Raw genomic sequence first — 20232 nt, forward strand, 5'->3', positions numbered from 1 at the left:
GAGACCTCCAGCTTCGTTTTTTTTCCTCAAGATGTTTTTAGCAATTCGGGGCACCCTGGCCTTCCAGATAAATTTGCTTATTGTTTTTTCTATTTCTGAAAAATAAGTTGTTGGGATTTTGATTGGTATTGCATTGAATCTGTAAATCAATTTAGGTAGGATTGACATCTTAACTATATTTAGTCTTCCAATCCATGAACACGGTATGCCCTTCCATCTATTTAGGTCTTCTGTGATTTCTTTTAGCAGCTTTTTGTAGTTTTCTTTATATATGTTTTTTGTCTCTTTAGTTAAATTTATTCCTAGGTATTTTATTCTTTTAGTTGCAGCTTTATTCCTTTTTATTGCTGAATAATATACCACTGCAGGTATATACCACGTTTGTTTATCCATTCTTCTATTGATGGACATTTTGGTTGCGTCCATCTTTTAGCAATTATGAATAATGCTGCTATGAACATTGGTGTGCAAATATCTGTTTGAGTCCCTGCTTTCAGTTCTTTTAGGTATGAACCTAGAAGTGGGGTTGCTGGCTGGGCCATATGGTAATTCTACACTTAACTGTCTGAGGAACCTTCAAACTACTTTCCACAGTGGCTGCACCATGACATTTCTACCAATAACAAGCGAGTGTTCCTATTTCTCTAAGTTGTCTCAATTACTTATTTTCCTTCTTTTTTTTTTTTAAATAGCAGCCCTTCTAGTGAGTGTGAAATGATATCTAACTGTGGTTTTTATTTGTATTTCCCTAATGGCTAATGGTGTTGAGAATCTTTTCATATACTTTTTGGCCTTTTATATATCTTCATATAAATGGGCATATAATGGGCAATGTCTATTCAAGACCTTTGCCCCTTTATAAATTAGGTTGTCTTTTTGTTGTTGAGTTGTAGGGTTCCTTTATATATGCTGGATATTAAATTATTATCAGATAAGTGGTTTTCAAATCTTTTCTGCTCTTCTATGGGTTGTCTTTTTACTTTCATGATAAAGTCCTTTGATGCACAAAAGTTTTTAATTTTGATGAAGTTCCATTTTATCTATTTTTTCTTTTGTTGCTTGTGCTTTTGGTGTAAAATTCATGGTTTTAATTTGCATTTTTGTGATGACTAATGATAATGAGCATTTTTTTCATATACTTATTAGACCATTCTTATGTAGCGTCCTTTCGTCCCTTCCTCTCCCTTTTAAAACTGGGTTGTCTCCTTGTAGGTGTTCTTTTTTATGTTCTGGATACGAGTTTGTTTCCTTTTTTTTTAACAATGTCTTTGATGAGCAGCAATTTTGATTTTGATGAAATCTAGTTTGTGAATTTTTTCTTCTATGTTTATAACTTTGTGTCCTAAGAAATTTTTGCTTATCCTTGTTCACAAAGATATTTTCCCACGTTTTCTTCTTGAAGCTTTATAATTTAACTATAGGGCTAAGATCCACCTTAATTTAATTTTTGCATATGATGTGATGCAGAGGTCTAGATTCATTTATTCCTGTAAAGATATATATTTTTTCTAACATCATTTGTTGCAAAGACTTGCCCCATTGAATTGCTTTGGTGCTTTAATCAAGAATCCGTATAAGTTCATCCATGTATATGTTGTCCCTGCAAGTCATGGTGCTTCTCTAGAGCAGGGGTGGCAAATATGACACTCGTGCCATCACTCTGCGTTTCTTATCCCATGGCAGACATTAGCAATGGATCACAGTGCTCTTTCCCCATGGGCTTCGACATAGTCTCAGAAAATGCTCCAACTGTGGGAGTTGGCATTTGAGATGAATGACTTCTGGCATCTCTGATTGAAATTGTCAAGAAGTTATTTGCTCAATTCCCCTAGCCAGTACACGGCAGAACCAGGAGTTGGACTCATCTGTGTGATTCTGAATCTTGTGCTGTTTTAACAGCTACTCCAGACGGCTTTGTGTTAATCCTTTGAGCAAGTTACTAAACCTCCCTGACCTTCAGTTCCTCTACCTGTCTTGTAGGGATAGTGGCCCCCTGGAGGAGTGAGCATGAGGAGCAGTGAGTGGTGTCTGATAAGTAGTAGGTGCTCACTAAGTGGTTGGGAAGATGCTGATGGTTTATATGTGGTTCTTGCCCTTGAGGAGCCTACAGGCAGGACTTCTCTAGAGATCCTGGAGCTGCCAGCACATGAGAGTCCCTTGCCTGTTCCCATGCAGCCTTGGGTGCCTGGCCTTTCCATATGGAGACCAGAGGAGAGCTCTGCTTCCTAGAAATCGCTGATGGAGCTCAGGCCACAGGTCCTGGTCTCCTGGACATTGTTCCTTCTCTCCTCTGTGTGGGAGGAGCAGGAGGGCTGGGCTCCCAGTGTGTTCTTTCTGGGAAGGCTCTTCGCCTTTCCGTTTAAGTGCCAGCCTGTTTCCCTCTCCTTCTGACTGGCCGCTTGACCTTTCCCCCTGCTAATCAAGATTCTCTGACCTGGACCTGCGTCCCTTTGAGGTTCTTTCTCAAAGTTGAAGCAGTGTCGAATGGTGGTTGAGGACACGGTTCTGAAGCCGGTCTTCCAAGGTTTAAATGAATGCATCGCCACTTCCTGGCGGTGCAGTTTCTCTGTGCCTCTGATTCCTCATTTGTAGAACAGAGAAAATAGAAGTAACTGCCACATACGGTGGTAATAGGGATTAGTTGAGATAATGTTTGTTTTATCACTAGAACATAGTATATAAGCAACACATATTTTATTCATTATTTTTCTCCAAAAACCTTTGCTTCAGAAAATAGAGAATAGCAGTGCTCAGAGGGGAGGTCTGGAAGGAAGCATACCAATTATTCAATTGTTGATATGGTTTCTTCTCCAGACTTTCTGCTTTTCTGCCTAGTCAGGTGCCCACGGCTGCAATGCCTCTCCATGTCCATATCAAGAATGGAGCCTTGTGTATCAGACCTGAAAGCCTGCCTGATAAATGTGGATGCAATGACAGTATTGGAAAAAGACCCCAAACCAGGATCCAGCCCAGCAAACTAAGGCCGACCTGGGGGAGGGGGCCTCAGGGAGGGAGCAGCCCTCCGGATTGCACTCCTAACTCTTGCCTTCCAACTCTGGCTGCTGTGAGCTAGTCACGGGCCATGGGCCAGGGGGCCCGATGGTGACAGGAAGAATCTGCAAGGCCAGTGCTTGCATAAAGGTGTTTGTAATTGGACTGAGTGGAGGCCTGCGTAATTCAGAGCTGTGGAGAGTCCCAAGGTTGGCCTTACGATCTGTTTGTCTCCATCAGAAGTTTCCGTCCTAATTCCTTTTGCCGTTGGCCAACATAAAATGAGCCTATATTTCTAGGATACTGGCTGACCTTGTCGAACATTCGATGGGGGTGCAGGGAGCAGGTCTAAAAGCCAAGGGAGGCCACATTGGGTGAAGGCACCCTTTCAGCTCTGGACCACCCAGGCTGACTGGAAAGGGACTGACTTGCCAGCCCCTCCTTGCCTCAGGCTTCTCTCCTTTTCTGGTGATGCTTTCCTCTTTTTTCTGCCTGTCATCAGAGCTCTGCATCGACCCACCTCATTTCTGTCTGGGAGAACCTAATAGAATGCTTGGCTGAAGGCCTTGGGGCTGCCTTCCCAGGCTGCTCTAATCCCAGGCCTGCCTCTGGACTTTGAAAGCCTGACCCACTCCAGAACTTAGCACCTGGTTGTGCTGTATCCCTGCTTGTTTTGGGGTCTGCTTTCCCAGCTGGACTGTGCTGGGTCTGGGGTCCAGAGCCTTGGGTTCTGGTCCCAGGGTTTTGTAATTAACAGTGTGACTTCCTGCAGTTTGGTAATGTTCTAGAAACCCCAATTCCTTCGTTTGCAGAGCTGAGCCCACCTTATAGCATTGCTGTGAGAGTAAAAGGAGGAAACAGGGGGACAAGGGTTCCATAAGTGCCAGGCACCAAATAAAACAGCCGGCTGCTATATAAGGGCACGTAGCAGAGACTGGTGGTTATTATCATGCCTAATCATGCTAGATGCTTATTGACTGAGTTGGGCAGTTTCTTTGACAGCCTCACTTTTCTCTTCTGGTTGCCATAGACCCTTCCTGGCTGAGACAGGTGCAGGAATGGGGTCCTGGCAGATTCTGTGCCTCTGCCCTCACCCCATGCTCATCACTTCTCCTGACACTCAAACCCACTGCATCTCGTCTAGGGCCTCAGTGGCACTGGACGTGGGTTCTGTGCTTGGTCCTGATTCCCCAGTCCAGCTCTCTTGCGTGTCTCCCTCCGTTGACATTCCCCCCCTGGACCCCAGCAGACTCCCCCGTCATGGCCGAGAGTGGAGATGGGATTTCAGGCCCTTGAAGTCCTTGATGGAGAGTGCATTGGTTCCCTAGGGCTGTGTAACAAATGATCACAAATTGGGTGGCTTCAAACAACAGAAATTAATTCCCCCACAGTCCTGGAGGCCAGAAGTTCAACAGCCATGTGTCAGGAGGGCTGCATTTGCCCCGGGGGCTCTAGGGGAGAATCCTGCCTGGCCTCCTTCAGCTTGGTGACTATTGGTGTCCCTTCGCTTGCAACTGTGCCACTCCACTCTCTACCTTCATCTTCACATGATCTTCTCCTTTGTGTGTCGCCGTGCCTACTTGTGTCTCTTTTAAAGACACTTGTCATTGTGTTTAGGACCCCACTCAGATAACCCTGGATGATCTCAGTCTGAGGTCCTTAACTTAATTACATTTGCAAAGACCCCTTTTCTGATAAAAGCCGCATTCACAGGCTCTGAGTCTGGACCATATGTGCTTTGGGACCACCGTGCCACCCATGCAGGGTCGTGGGCTCCTTGGGAGCATGGGTGGGTCCTAGAAGCTCTGCCTGTACCTGCTTCCTTGGTGTAGTTGGGCGTCATTCACATGGGTGCGGTGGGTAATGGGGGGCCTGGGTGGGGGCAGGCTGGGGGGACTGGCTCAATGGAGCATCACCTGTGTGTCCTGAGAGGCAGGGAGAGTGCTTCCAGGCCGGGCTGCCTCGGGGTCTGCTATGTAAGGGTCAGCAGTTGATGCTTCATAAATACTTAGTGGCTGGTGCTTAATAAGTACGCATAGTAGGTGATTTATGAACTGTTGTTGATGCAGCCTTGACAAAATGGTACTAGGAACCGAAAAAAGAGAAAAAGTCCAGTATTTTGGGGGGAGATTTTTCAAAATTTTTTGTGCATGTGCAACTAAACAGTGAAAAGTGTATACTATTTTAAATAAAATTATATATGCTTATTATAAAAATTAAGTAATTGTGAAGTATAATGAAAATAAAAGTAAAATACCCCAATCTTACCTTTCAAAGATATCCATTCTTACCATTTGCTAAGCATCCAGACATCTTGGCATCATACACAGACGCAGAGAGGGATGAATTATCACAATCACATTGTTACTGCTCCTTTGTAATAAAAAGTTAAATTTAATTTTAGTTGCATTTAACCAGTGAGGAAAAAAATAAGCTGCTCATAAAGAATCACTGCAGATTAAATAAATGTTTCCTCTCCATAAGAGATGTTAATTTTTATAAGAGCCTTGTATAGATGAGATAAAAGACTTTAAAAAAAAACAATCTTTGAGGGTGAAGATAATATTGTTGTTATTTCTTTAAATAAATTAGTTCAACTTTATACATAGTGGCCATCTCCCTGCTCTGAGATGTGAGAACCAGGTGATTCCAGATTCTTCTTTGTCCGGAGGGGTGAGCCCTTCAGTCTGTGGACTGTGTCCCCCAGAGAGCTCCTCCTTCTGAGGAAGACAGCTGAGCCCCAAAGGGGAGGCTGGACTGACAAAGGTCTCTGCGTTGTTAATTCTTCAGCTCCCTGGGAGAGTGTTCCAGAGCCCCAGCTTAGTTACATGTGTGGAAATTAAGGCCACTGGGTCTCAAGCTGAGCCATAGCGGAAGTGAATTGGTTTTGTTAGCAGATGACACGGGCTGAGCTGATTTGATTTGGCAGCAGGACCGAGAAGTTTCGGAAATGTCAGATGTTAATATGATGGCTGGTTGGCTCTAAATGGGAGCCAGAAGTAGGGGGCGGATGGCTGGTGGTGTCATCTGTTGTAGAGGAGAAAAAGAGGAGGAATTTGGGAGAAAGGAAATAGGAGGTGGGGAGGGGAGAGGAGGCAAAAGGAGGGAAGGAGGGAGAGGAGATGGAAGAAGGAGACAGAAGAGGAGGTGATGAGAGAGATGAGGCCGAGGAATTGGGGTTGCTCTACGTAGGATCACACACTTGAAGGCTTGGGCTAAATTTGTCCTCGGATATGTTTTATTTGGCTAATATGATGTTTAAAAAAGTTCATTTCAATACTATTTGGAAGGGTTGATTTCTCTAAATTGACATGGTCTTTCTCCCATTTGGTCTTATATCCTCCTTGGTCCCTAAAGACCCCTGGGTTTAAGCACTTTGCAAGATGACCTGGTACGGTTCCTAGAGCTCTCCCTTCCAGAGGCCTGGCCTGGCGGGTGGCCCAGGCTCAGGAGAGAAGGACAATTTGCATCTTATCTCAGAGAGATGCCAGGGATCAGGAGTGTTCTGAGAATCACTTTAGATCCCCTTTGGCTCCATGGTCTCATCTCCCTGTGAGTGGCTGGGTGGGGTTCACAACTGTGTGCTCCCTTTGGGGTGTTCATTCAGTGCCCCTCTGTGGTCGGGACAGGAGACAAGGAGCCAAAGACGGAAGGCAGGAGCCATGGCTTTCTTATCACTGTTCCCTCATGCTTGCCTACCCTTGGTTGAGCTGGGATGATACTTCTCTTTGAGGGTGTAATGGCTACGAGGAGGCAAAAGCCACAGAAACCAAACTTTGAGAGTGACATGGAATGGGATGGGACCTCGACTCCACATGCTGGATGTTGAGGGAAGGGAGACCTGGGCAGGTTGAAAGAGTCAGGACAACCTTGAATGCTGCATGCCTAAGATGCTCTCACTCTCATTCTTCATGAGGGGGCTGATTCTGAGGATGGAGGTAGGGTGGGATACTTCCAGAGAGAGCGTCACGATGAGTGCTTTAAACAGCAGAAGAGTGAAGCACAAAGCAGGTCAGGAACCCTGGTTAGAGTTGAGGAGCATGAATGTGGGGTCTTCAAGGAATGGGCAGAGTCTATTTAATGTTAGGAGTGGACTGAGAGTAGGAACATGGTCTACAGGAGAATGAGGCTGAGTGAGGGGTCCAGAGCCAGGGGGTATTTTAAGGTTGGTGCCAGCAGTGGTGGTGGGGACCAGGAAACTTGGGCCTCCTAAGTCCTCCATCCAGCCTGAATTGGCGTGGACAGCCCCACCTCCATGGGCAGTGCCTCGGCCCCCTTTCATGGTGTGTTCCTCTATAACCCCAATTGGGCAGCCTTTCTCCCTGCTGGATGAGTCCTGGGCCTGTGTAGGGCAGAGAGTTCACACCTGGTTTCTTGAGGAGCACCTCAGAGCATCAAGGCAATTACCAAAATAAACAGATCCTTTGTTCACCCCAAATTGAATATAGGCCATAGGACACATTCAGTTTTAAGGAGATGGGAAATGTTACCAAGTTAAATGCGCTTTGCTAGAGCATCACAGCTCTTGTCTTCACCCCTCTATGTCTCATTGGTGTCTGCCTGTCAGAAGGTCTGTATTAGTTTCCTATAGCTGCTGTAACAAATGATCACAAAGGTAGTGGCTTAGAACAACACACATTTGTCATCTTACAGTGTGGAGGTTGGTAGTCTGAACTGGGTCTCCCTGGACCGAAATGAATGTGTCAGTGGGGCTGCATTCCTTCTGGAGGCCCTGGGGGAGAAAATCCATTTCTTGCTTTTTTTTCTACTTCTAGAGGCCATCCAGGTTCTTGGCTCATGGCCCCTTTTTCCATCTTCAAAATCAGCAGTGCCTGCCAGGTCTTCATGCTGCTGTTTCTTTGGTTCTCTCTTTTCTGCTTCCTTCTTCCACTTCCGGGGACCCTTGTGATTATGCTGGGCCCACCTGGCTCCTCCAGGATACTCTCCCCATCTCAATTTTACAGGCGCTGTTAATTCTATCTGCAGTCTTAGTCCTCTTTGCCATGCAGCAGTGTAGTCACAGACTTCAGGAGTGAAGATGTGGGTGTCTTTGGGGGGCTTTTACTCCGCCCACGGCACGGTCAGACCCCCCTCCTGGTTCAGTGGGAGGAGGCTGGGCTTAATTGCTACCTGGATGCCTCGTCTCTCATTTGGGGGTTTTCACCCACTTCGTATTATCAGTCTAGAGCCCAGGTGTGGCCTCAATTTTATTACCTTTAGTCAGATAGTCGCAGTCCCCCATCCAGGCGGGAACAAATGTGGGGGAGAAATATGACATAGGCGAACTTGCCCAGCCCTGATTTGGCGTGGACCGCTCTTCTTGAAAAAAGGGGCCGCTGCCTGCCGTCTGTCACACGTTGTCATCTTCCTCCCGCCAAACTGAACTTTTCCTGTTGCAGTCTCAGCCAGTTGGCGCTTAGTTTGGCCGGCAGAGAAAGGGCACGACTGCCCGCCAGGTCGCGAGTGACCCCTCTCACGGGGATTTGCTTCTGTCCTGTTCGAGTAACACCACCACTTTCGTCCCGAGGACCTCGGCTCCTTCCTGACAGAGTGGACCCTGTTGGGGGTCTGGGGTCCTCCGGTGCTGAGGGTGGGATGATGTAGGGGGTGGGGAGGCACTTGGATGTACTCAGAATAGCTTAGATAACCCTCCCCAGGTGACCTGCCGGGCATGGAAAGCGCCCCCACCCTCTGGTCCCCCAGGTCAGATAGCGTTGCCTGGCTACGGGCGGCCAGCGAGGTTCTGGCAGGGAGAGTAAACAGGCGCACATGTTTAAAATTCAATATCATCAGGCCGGCAAACACTCAGCCAGGGCCTTCCAGATAATCTCTAATTCTCCCCGCTCAGCAGTGCAGCCAATCCGCCCCAGCACCCAGAAGGTGGTTTCTGGGAATTGCCCCTCGGCTATTGTGAGCCGCAGGGACAGGTCAGGGAAGGCGGCGGGCAGTCACAGCCTCTGCCCCGTGAGGACTGTCACCCTGGGAAGTCTCCAGAGAAACCGTGGAGGAGCTTTGAGGACAGGCCTGGCCTCAGCCTGGCCCAGCACGGGTCTCTGGGTCTCTGGGGGCAGCTTGTCCAGATTCTGTTTTGTCTCCACCTGCAGAGGGCTCCTGAGATCGGGGGCTGTGGGGCGGGTCCCCAGCAGAGGGGATGAGTTGGGGCTGAAATGTGGAGCTTGCACCTGTTCAGAGGAGGGAGGGCCAGACCTTTTTGAATTGGTCCATCCAGAGGGATGCCTTTTTCTGAGTGATGCAGAGGCACTTTGTAGGCTAGCGTTGGCTCTGCTAGAGGGAAATTTGTTAGGTTGCTTTAATCCTGAAGAGCTCAGGTGGACGCTGACCTTGAGCAGCTTGTCCAGGCAACCTTATTTCCTCTCGAGGTAGAGCAGGGGTCTTAGCCCCTGGTGAGGAAGCAGGGGGAGGTGGGTGAACCCACCCCATCTGTGTGGGCGGGCAGGGAGACCAGCTTCCTCTGAGTCGGAGGTACACAGTGGCTGCTTGGGGCTTCTCCCAGGACATGTGGGGTGGGGGCCATGGGTGGTCAGTCACAGAGCAGGCAGCATTTGACATTGACATGGGTGGTGTAGACCCGGTCAAGTTGATTGTTTCCTCTGCATGTGCTTTGTGTTTGCCCCTTCTCTGTGGCTTGAGTTCCTTCCTCCCCTCCCCAGAGCTTGGGTGCCTCCTCTGCCGTGAAGCCTTCCCAGATGCCTCTCAGGAGAGTGCTGAGCATCTCTGATGGGTGCTTTGGTTTGCTTGCTCTTCTCTCTCACAAAAGCACCTTCCAGAGAGACGTGCTAGTGTAATCCTTTTATTCACTTCACAGATATTTTTTGAAAGCCTGCCATAGGCTAGGGACTGCTTTCGGCCCTGGATACAGCAGTGAACCTGATCCATAATTCCTGTCCTCATGGAGCTTTGCCTTTAGTGAGGGAGATGGACTTCAAGTAAGAAAATAGTAAAAACGTGCAATTTCTTTTAGATGCCTCAAAAGTGATAGACAAAGGTAGCATTTGGGTGGTCATGATTTCAAGGGTGGTATTTGAGAATAGCTCTCTGTGGGGCTCTCTTTTGGACACACCAAAATTGAGATACTCATGAGACAGCTAAGTGGAAAAATCAAATATGCATTTAGAGATGCTAATTAGAAGCTCCAAGGAGAGGTCAAAGTTAAGCTCTATATGTGGGAGAATCAGCTTAGAGATGGTGTTAAATCCATGGGACTGGATGGGGTAGCTTAGGGGTAGGGCAGAGATGGAGATGGAGAGGAAGAGAGCCCAGACTGAGCCTTGGGATCTCTGCCGTTTAGAGATCAAACAGTAGAGGAGGAGCCTGCAGGGAGAGTTGACAGCTAAAGGCCTCTCTGCAGGCAAACCAGGGGAACAGGGCTGCTGAATGCTGCAAGGGGGAGGGAGTGGTACTGAGAGGTGCTGAGGGCTTGGGTCTTGGATTCGGCACCATGGAGGCCATGGAGGGGAGCTGTGGGGCCAGACTGATTGGCCCAGGGAGGTGTGGAGGCTCTGTTGCTGGAGGTCTGTAGGGCTGACCAGGGTGGCCAAGCTGTGGGACTGCTGAGACTCCATCTGCTCCAGTTGGAGGGAGGGCCTCACGTGCGAGCTAGGACCCCATGACCACCTGCCCCGCAAAGGTGCACTCCGGGCACGCTCATTCCCCAAGGTGGTCCAGATGCCCACTGCCTGATGGTTCTAGGGGGCGATGGTCATGGGGCAAGTATCTGGCCCGAACTTCGTCAGTTCACCCACAATGACGCAGAAAACCCCTTCTGCAGGGGACATGTTCTGTCCTCAAGGCCTGGGAGGTCGTGATGCCACCCTCCTGGTGGCCCTTTCAGAGGGGTCAGTTCCAGAGCTCTGAATCATCCTGTCCCCCGGCCAGTCGCGTGGCTGAAGGACCTCCCCATAGTTAGCTGCCCTGTGGGGAGCTAAGGGTCTGGCATGTCTGGGACTATAAGAGGCCAGCTCTCTTAAGACAGGTCTGCTTTGCAATCGATGACAGGTCTGCTTTGTAATCGATGGCTGTGGCCCTGCCCGTGCACCTGGCAGGAGATGCCCCACCCATGACCGGACCTTCCAAACGGCTCACCAGGCCCCCTTGTGGCTGACACCATCAAGTCCAGATGGTAGCCCAGGGCCGGGCTGGGGATGGCTGGGGACGGCTGGGGAGCCGTGACAAGCCCCACCAGCTGCCCCCCCACCAGCCAGCTGGGCAGACCAGGGGCTCAGGCTGCCGGGAGCTGGGGCCTCACCCCTCTGTCCGCAGCCGACCTCGCCACTTAAGCACCCCTGCAGACCTCCTCAGGGGAGACCAGGGAAAGTGGGGGCCTCAGCTGCCTCCCTCAATCAGAAAGAGTGCTTCTGTGGCTGGCTTCTGCATTCCGTCTAGTGCAGGCTCCGCTGCTGATTCTGCAGCTTCAGTCCGAAACCTGGAAGGGGTCTCTTGCCCTTGGGGCCAGGTGCCAGGGTGCCTAAAACCCATGCGCTCGATACCTTCATCTCTTTTTGGTAAAAGATGAATTGGATTATGAGAAAAAAACTGAGTTCTCCACCTTTGCCTTCCTTCACCCTGTCTGGCTCCTTTACTGTTTACTTCTGAATAGGGGACCATCGGGCAAGCAAATTAGAAACAGCAACAGATGATAACTCTGTTCATTGCAGGAGGTTGTGTGCAGCTGGCTAACGGTCCTTGCCTTTGGGGCCCACAAACTTCGCTGAGCCCTGGGCCTGTGTACTTGCGTGCGTGAGTGTTTATTATGTGTGTACAAGGGCGAATAGGGATGTTTTGAGTAGCTCTTGGTTGCATCATTGGTGTGTTTTGCTTTATCTGTTTGGGGGTGGGGGTGGGGTACCGTGGGGTCAGCGTATTTGAGCTGAGTAATTCCTCCAACCAGGACAGCTGGGGCTGGGGCGACCAGCCCAAGGTCCCTATCCCAGGCCTCATTAGGGCCTCCTTTTGCCCCGTACCCCATTCATCAGCCCCAGCTGGCCAAGGGGGGGAGGGGCAATCCTGTTCTCTGACATATGGTTTATGGGGAAGAGAGCTGTGTAGTGTCAACGTCCCTATGTGCTTGTACGTGTATAATTAGTCTGTTGGAGACGGGGGACTGATGGTTACAGTCGCTCGGGACCGAGCATTTATTTAGGTAATCATTAACTGGAAGACTGAGAAGGAAGAGAACATGCAGTTTGGAGACCTCCCCTTCCTGCAGGTTAGCTTGAAAGGAAACTGCCAGCACGAAGGGAGATTGGAGGACCTTAGCCTTCCTTCTGCGGTACCCCTGTGGTGAGGGGAAGGTTGGGGTCTTTTAGGGGCTGCGCAGGGCTGAGTTGTGATGGACTCGGACCCATAACTCAGGCACATCAGAAGCAGAAGCCCCGAAGTTACTAGATTCCTGTGATTTCTTTTTCTGATATTGCCCTTTGTTTAGTGAAGTCCTGGTGTGTCCCGGCAGCCCAGAAATACATATGGGTTCATTCAGCTCAGACCAGTACATTTAATGAGCACCTGCTATGTGCAAGGCAAGGGGATGGCTTTAATGAGATCCCAGTAATCTACTGTCTCGGGTGGAAGAGGGGGTTTGCAAGAAGGGCTCAGATGATTGAAATGATGATTGTGCTAATCTCTAAACCTTGCTTTTGCTATTTACTAACAGTGCTGCTGTGGGCGTGGCGGGTGGGGAGACTTTTTCTCTTTTCTGTTGAGCAGAGGGGTGCGCAGCTGGAAACATCTCCTAGGCAGGAGTGTGCTGGGAGCAGCGAGGCGCCGGAACAGTCAGCAGCCTGCAGCTGGGGGCGGGAATCTGGTAATGTCTCCGAGGCCACAGCTCCAGCCCCAGTGGAGGGGAAGGGAGAGTGGGCAAAATGCACACCCCATAATGAGTGTGGAAACTGTGCCTAGAGAAAGGAGAGGCCCCTCAGCAGGATTTGTTGTGTCTTTGTGTGTAGTACCTGCTCCTTCAGAGATAGTGAGAGGTTGCTTCCCTTGACTTAGTTTCTCGCCCAGCCCTTGGAGTGAGTAGGCTGATCTTTATTTTGGAGATAGGGAAATTCCTTTCACATCCAAGTGCCGGGTGGGTGGTTTGTGATTCCCTGTGATGATGCTGGGATCTGCCTGGAGGCCAGAGGCATCTTGTGTGGGTACTGGAAGGGGAGCCTCAGGCAGGGAACAGCTTCTGCGGCAGAGGAGAGGCAGGGGCTGCTGGGGAGGCGCTGGTTTCACCTCTAATCTGTGATGAGTCCTTTCTGAATTGGTAAATTCAGAATCTTCTTCGGCTTCCTTCCTCCTCCTGGCACAAGCCAAGGCCTGGATGGGGACAGGAGGCTGGTGGGTACCAGGCTCTGTTGTGTCTGGCCCTTAAAACTTACTGGGTGGAGAAAAGGGGGAGAGAGGTTGGCAAGGCTCAGCATGCTTCTGCTGCCTTTGGTTCCAAAGCCAGATTCCAGATGTGCTGGGCAGCACGGCGGCAGTTTCCATTCTCAGAGGGCAGGAGGGGGAGAGAGAAAGGAGGGAGAGAGGAAGGAAGTACAGGAATGGGAGATGGCTGAGTAAGTTGGAAGGTACCTGGGCTGATGTGCAAACCTTGTCTGCAGAATCAAGACCACCAAGGTGGGAAGGAGGGACGGAGCCACGTCCCTGCTGCTCAGGCACAACCACCCAGCAGGGCCAAATTAGGAGGGAGTACAAGCCATACAACGCATGGCTGTTTGCATTTCCCAGGGACAGGGAGGCTTGGAGGGAAGCAGAGTTTTTTTGGGGGAGGCCCGCACTGTCCTTTGCTCCTACCCCGTTAGCCTTGGAGCCTCTTCATTTTCCATTCCTCGGGAATAGACGCGAGCAGGGGGCCTGGGACTCCTCAGCTGAGCCATAAGTATGACCGTTGGTGAGACCACTGCCCCCTCCTCACTTTCCCGCCCCACGCCTTTGCTTAGGCCATTCGCTCTTCTGGAGTTCCTAAAATTCCTGGGCATCCTGTTACTGGCCTGGCAGGGTTGATCTCAAATGACCTGGCAAGACTTACAGAGCTATTTTTCCAGTTACTCCACTGTGAGGCTTGGACCTGACACTGAGCCCAACTTTGCTGGGAAGACCGGAAGTCTCAGGCCACAGACTGGGCAGACCTGGGAGCTGTCCCCAAAGCCACCCCCAGGTCTTGCTTGGAGCCTCCATGGCGGTGACTCTGATGGCTCCCGAGTGTAGACACTGTGATTCCTTAAGTGGGACAAGGTAGGGACACATTGGGAGCAGGAACCCCAGTTGTTTCCTAGAAGATGGGGAGGGATTGCCTGAAGGGAGTGCACCCTTCCAGCTCCCCTTGTAAACATCTGCAGGGCCTCTGCATTTCTCTCCTAACCACCAGTGGTGTCCATTATTCATTCCTCCTTTCATCCAGTTTATACTTTACAAAGCACCTTCCTGTATTCTTTTGGGCCTTGCAGCCACCCCAGAAGAGAAAAATTATTTTCCCCACTTTGCAGAAGAGAAACGTAAAGTTAGCGAGCTGGTAAGACACAAACCCGAGTCTTGTGATTTCGAGTTCAGTACTCTTCCTGCTCCCCCAGTAAATAACTGCTGAGGACAAATAACTACTGACTGTATAATTACTGTATTTCATTGTTTCTAAGACATTCCCCGCCCCCACCTCATTTAACAACTCTGAACTTGGGGATGCATCTCCCAAGCGAAAGCATGCCATGCTTTATAATTGGCAGTGTTTTTGCTCTGTTATTGGTACGAGAAATAATGTGCAACTTACAGTGGATGGCCCTTTAGATCTGGTGAACTGTGGTATGTGTACAGCTCTGCAGTGGATGGACACAGTTTCTTGCATCCAGGAGTTGACAGTTTAGGGGAGAGATCAGGTAAGTCATAGCCATTAATATAAAACAGAACCTGATATGGACCAAGTCACATTCTTTGGGAATTCTGGCTGAGGGGTCATAGAAAGGCCTTTTTTTTTTTTTACTCTTTATTTATTTTTCACATGGGCAGACACACCGGGAATCAAACCTGGGTCCTCTGGCATGGCTGGCGAGCATTCTTGCCTGCTGAGCCACCGTGGCCCGCCCTATAGAAAGGCTTTTTGAGAGAATGGGTGGGATTTGGGCGTTCAGCATTCTGCTCCCTCTGTGTCACCAGCTGATCTGAACCGTGTCCCCAGCCCATTTGCACAGAGGGGGCGCTGGAGGCTGACTGCCAGGTTTGCATGACCAAGACTGGCCACCTAATTATTCGTCTCACCCTCAGTTTCTTCCCCTGGAGAGTGGGGATAATAATAGTGCCCCTCACGGGTGGTCGTGAAGATTAAATAAGGGAAAGTGTGTCCAGTGCTTGGTAAGGGGCTGGCGCATATGCTAAAATGGATGTTAGCCCTTCACCCGAGTCGTGAAATTACTTCTACACGGTCAGCAGGGCTAGAATCAGCAGAGGTTTGGGGACTAGCTCCTGCTGCTGTGAGTTAGGCACGTGCGTGTCTGTCATCTCGTTTCATCTGCAGAAGTACCCTGCGAGGGCGAGTGAAGGAACAGCCAGGCACAGCCAGGCTGTGATCGGGGCGGTGCGCCGGGAGTCGGGTGCTCTTTTGCGGGGAGCACAGCCGCTGGTCAGAGGGTCTCGGTGAAGACAAGTGTGGTTGCCTGTGCTGAGCTCCGAGGGCAGAAAGGAGACGCCCGGCTTGTCTCAGTGGAATTGCTCCGTGTCGGGCATTTTATAATCAAATTATTACCGTCGGGTGCTCTTTAAAAGAGTGGGTTTTCTGGTTTGGAAGGAAGAGAGGCCTGGGTTGGAGACTGGGAGGCCGGTTGACAGGGGAAATTTATCTCCTCTCGCCGTCTCCACCTCCGCGGGGGCAGGGGCTGTGTGTCCCCTAGTTCTCACTCCCTTTCCTGGGCTTTGCTGTCCTCCCGGCTTACTCTCCAGGCCTATGGGTCCCTCCCACCTCCCCGCAAGCTGTGCCACCTCCCCATGAGGCTCCGACCTGTTGAGGCTGCTGGAGTGTGGCCCTGCCGGAAGCTGTGACTCCCCCGGCTCGGGGTCTCCTTTCCGCCCTCTGAGCTCAGTACATGCAAACCCACTTATCTGAAGAAAAGTGGTTCCCCCTCTCCTCACTCTTCTTCCATCTTCTTCTCCATTCTTCCCTCCCCTCAGCCTCCCTCTTACCTAGAACACTTGATTCTGCTACTGTTAGGCTGTGCAACCTTATGCAGGTCAATATACCTCTCTGAACTTCAGTAACTGCGCCTCACCCTGACCCAGATCGAATTATGATGAGGGTCAAATGGGAGGTGATAGGATGAGTCTTGGGCCTGCATGTTGATTCCTTCTCCACAACTGTGTAGCCTTAGATACAGGACTTGCACCTCTGTGACATCTGCAAAATGAGGAGAAGAAGCCCCTTCTGGAAAGTCTTCTTGACCTATTTCCTTGGCAGCACAGCCATTGCTCTCTCCATGGGACTTCATGTAAGCATTGACTTACCCCCGTCGCTGCTCCTTTTTCATTGGGTTGCAGTTTTTTGCTTCTGTGTTTGTCTTAATTACTAGACAAAAGTCAGTTCCTTTATTCAGTTATTCATTCAGCAAATGATTAAACACCTACTATGGGCCAGATGCTGAGATTATGGACTAAGTGAGAGAAACAGACAATTAAACAAGAAATTACAATACAGAAAGATAATTGATTTGATCGGGCATGTGCAGGTTGTGATGGGAGTACCACCTGAGCGAGGGGTGGGAATCAGGGAGGCTTCCTGGAAGAGGCAATCTCCAAGTTAAGGCCTAAAGGTCAAGTAGGAGCCAACCAGATAAAGGGTAATAGGGGCATGGCTGAGGCTGACCTTCCCTGGGTCCCCAGCCCCATGCCAGTGCCAGGCCCAGAGGGGTCAGTCAGTTAGTTCTCTGCCTCTCTCATTGCTTGCTGCCTCTGTCTGCATTCCTGCACAGAGGCAGGGACTTGAACTGTGTGACTAGCTGGGCCCAGGGTGCCATGGCCAAAGGGGTTGCAGAAGTCCTTCGGCTAGAGCATGTCTTGCCAGTCCAGGGCACACCATATTCCTGGGGTCCGAGACTGTGGGAATAGGCAGGGCAGGGTGGGCTGGGTGTGAGGTTTTGCTAAATGATTCATAGCCTCTGAGCAGGTAGTTTGGAGACAGGCCAGAAGCAGTCGTGGGAGGAGACAGAGAGGAAGATGAGGACACAGGAGCCTTGTCCTGGGCCCCCTTTTTTTTTTCAGGGGAGGGAGAGAAAGACTCATTGAGGACAGGCCCCATGGAAAAGCTCCCTCCTCCCTTAGAGACAGGGAGGCCGGTGAACTTGCCTGCATGCCTTCTCCTAAGGTGATTTTTATAACAGCATGTTAGGAACTGGGAGGGACGTTGGCAGCCTTCTCCCTAGCCAGGTTTCTTCTTGCACATGGCTCCTCCAAATGAGCTTGATGGACCGGTTCACATGCTAGAAATCTGCCCCTCTCCTCCCCAAACCCTCTGACCTACAGTGTCATTTTAAGCCCCCAGGGAGGGACCCATGCCAAGGCCCTCCTCTACTTGCCCTGGATTGACCTGTGCCCTCCTACACCCCCTGGGGACACTTCCTGGCCTCTGTTCTCCCAAGTGATGCACTTGGTGGTTTCTGCAAATGCAGAATGTGGCCGGATGAAGGGAGAGGGGCCATGTATCTGGCAGCAGGCTGGAGGGAAAGCAGAAACAAGATCAGCTTCCTGGTGGGACTGGCATGCAGTGGGGGTACTTCTCATGCTGCTTTGGGGGCCGGTGTGCAAAGAGTAAGCACAGAGCCAGGGCTGGGGGGAAGGAATTGTGATGGTCACAGCTGCCATTTACTAAGTGCGTTTGTGCCGTGCCCTGCACTGATGCACGGCACATGTTGTACCGTGCTCCACAGCCATCTTGCAAAGGGTGCCGTGCTTCTCTGTTTCACAGATATGGAAACTGAGGCACCGGGGCTACGGAACCAGCCCACACAGCTTGTAAGCAAGCAGCAGAACCAGGAGTCCAGACCTTGGCTGCCACACACTAAGCCTGGGCTGTTTCTTCCCCACCATGCTGCTTTTCTTTGAGGGATTCAAGAACTCGTTCCTCTCTGGAGCTGAGCTGGGGACATTGCTTTCTTCCCAGAGTTGGAATGGGCCTAAGGGCCCTGAAGGGATATTCAATGTGACATGTTTATTAGTGCTGGAAAGAGGAGCCGCAGGTGCGCTCTGGGCTGGGCTCAGAGCCTGACGTTCAGCTCTGTCCTCTGGTCCTCTCCTTAGCACGCGCGCCTTCGCGCTGCAGATGCTGTGCGCATCTCCCCAAGCCATTTACTTTATTTATTTTTAATTTTCCTTGTGGGATAACCACAGGGCATGAGATCTGTTCTCTTTTCTAAAGCACATTAAGAAGTCTTTTTTTTTTTTTTAGCCAAAGTCATACAGGCAACAGATTGAATAAAAGAAGAATCCAACCTTTTCCAGAAAGAAGATACACGCCCCTCCTAGAAGCAGCCAGTTCTTACTCTCTTAGCTGTTTCTTCAAGCCTTTGGCTGGCAGTGTTTGAGGCTCTGTTAGGTCCATGGGGATGCAGCCATCTGAGTTTCTTCTTTGATTTCATTTTTATTCTCACTGCACACAGGGCTTCCCAATTTGCAGAGGGGAGATTGAGGTCTGCCTCGAGTCCCTTTCAGCCGCTGAGCCCGGGGGTTCCCCTGGGCCTGAGGGTCTGTGCTGTTACCTGCACCCTGTGCCCCAGTCCCTCTGACTGGCACTGCAGGGATGGGAGGGGAGGAAGGCTTCCCACCCCCTTACTTTCCTGAGTCCCCAGACAGGTTGCTTCTTACAACCTGCTGGCAAGGGGCATCTCCCCTGGGAGGGACCCCTTTCCCCTAAGAGGCGAGGATGTGTGACAGCCTCACGGGTCCTGGGCTCCCCCAGAAAAACAATACTGGCAAAGGGGGGGTCAAAGGTCAGGGCCAGTCCATGTGGAATAACAGCTCCGGGCGGACACCCAAATCCTGCAGTTCCTTGTTTGAGCTTAAGGAAGTTGTCCGACGTCAGCAGCAGCAGCAGCAGCAGCAGCCGTAGTGGTAGTAGAAACAGCTGCAGTAGGTGATACTCAAGACAGACAGGGCCCCCCAGCTTGCAGGGGTTTGGCAGAAGATGATGGATTTCTTAAGGAACTTTTTGGTAAGTGTCCCCGGACTGTGGAGGAATGCTCGGAGTGGGGGAGCCGGCACCCCTCCTGCTGGCACCTGGCAGGGAGCCCCAGGCGGCTGTGTGCCTACCATGGGCCATGGAAGCCACCTGTCACTCAGGGGAGGGAGAAACAGAGGTCGGGGTGGGGGGTGGTGGCTGTGTGCATGGGGAGGGCACGTGGGGGGTATGAAACAGAATTGGGCCAGGGTCTTTCCTCCTGGGCATGGGGGTCTGTGGGGGTCCTGCATGGGACCAGGCAGAGCTCTCGTCTGGGCTTTGCTGAAACAGCTCGTTGGCCCTCGTGCCAGACCCTGTGGGGACCCACTGCTGCTGAAGCTGTGTAACAGGTGGGAGTTTCCTGGGCAAGAGAGGGACGGATGCCTTGGCTGGGTGTCCTCCCGGCTCCACACTCTTAGAGCTGGACCAGCCAGCCCTGTGGTCCGGCCCGTTCTCTTCATTGTGCTGTGATGCCCAGGGTGGTCCTGGCAGGGGACTCTGCGTCCTGTCTCAGAGCCTCAGACCTGGGTGGTTAGCATGACATTTGGGAGTGGTGTGTGTCAGGTTTCTGCTGGCCTGCAGAGTTGAGGTCCTTTTCTGCCAAGCCAGATTGTCCCTGGAAGCTCCTGGGATCCCTCTTTCAGCTTTTCCAGGCCCTTTGTGCCCCCTCCCTGGTGGACGTGGCAGGAGGGGGCGGTGCCCAGGCTGTGTTGGTTAAGTCAGGACAGCTGGGCTCTTCCTCATTCCCAAATCCTCCTACTGCTGGCCGGTACACACCAATTTTGTTTCCTTTTTCTCCCCTCCTTGGCTGTGTCACCCCCTGTTCTCTAGGGAACCGAGGGTGACGGTTCAGGGGTGAGTGTGGGGAGTAGCCGGACACTTGTTGGGTGTTGCCTGAGGAGTGCCCCAGTCTCACACTGTGTCACTGACTCCGGGCAGAGGGTGAGCCTGGTGACTCTGTTTAGCAAACAGGGTGGCCTGACCCCCTGGAACATGGCACGGCTGTGTCACGGCATGTTGGAGGGGTTTATGTTGAGGACTGATAT

General features: G+C 51.0%; 1 protein-coding gene across 8 annotated transcripts in view; it reads left to right on the forward strand.

Moving 5' to 3' along the window:
* RAP1GAP2 (RAP1 GTPase activating protein 2) overlaps positions 1 to 20232 on the forward strand; it is a 232699-nt gene that overhangs the window by 130932 nt on the left and 81535 nt on the right. For 2 of the 8 annotated variants that reach the window (XM_077165550.1, XM_077165551.1), the window contains exon 1: positions 18327 to 19180. The exons of the other annotated variants lie outside the window; for them this stretch is intronic. In XM_077165550.1, coding sequence (XP_077021665.1) covers positions 19154 to 19180 — 27 coding nt within the window. In that variant the 5' untranslated portion in view covers positions 18327 to 19153. Of the gene's footprint in view, positions 1 to 18326; positions 19181 to 20232 lie in introns of those variants that run through there. 8 annotated transcript variants of the gene reach the window in all.

Source organism: Tamandua tetradactyla, chromosome 6, assembly GCF_023851605.1.
Source record: "Tamandua tetradactyla isolate mTamTet1 chromosome 6, mTamTet1.pri, whole genome shotgun sequence".
NCBI lineage: Eukaryota > Metazoa > Chordata > Mammalia > Pilosa > Myrmecophagidae > Tamandua > Tamandua tetradactyla.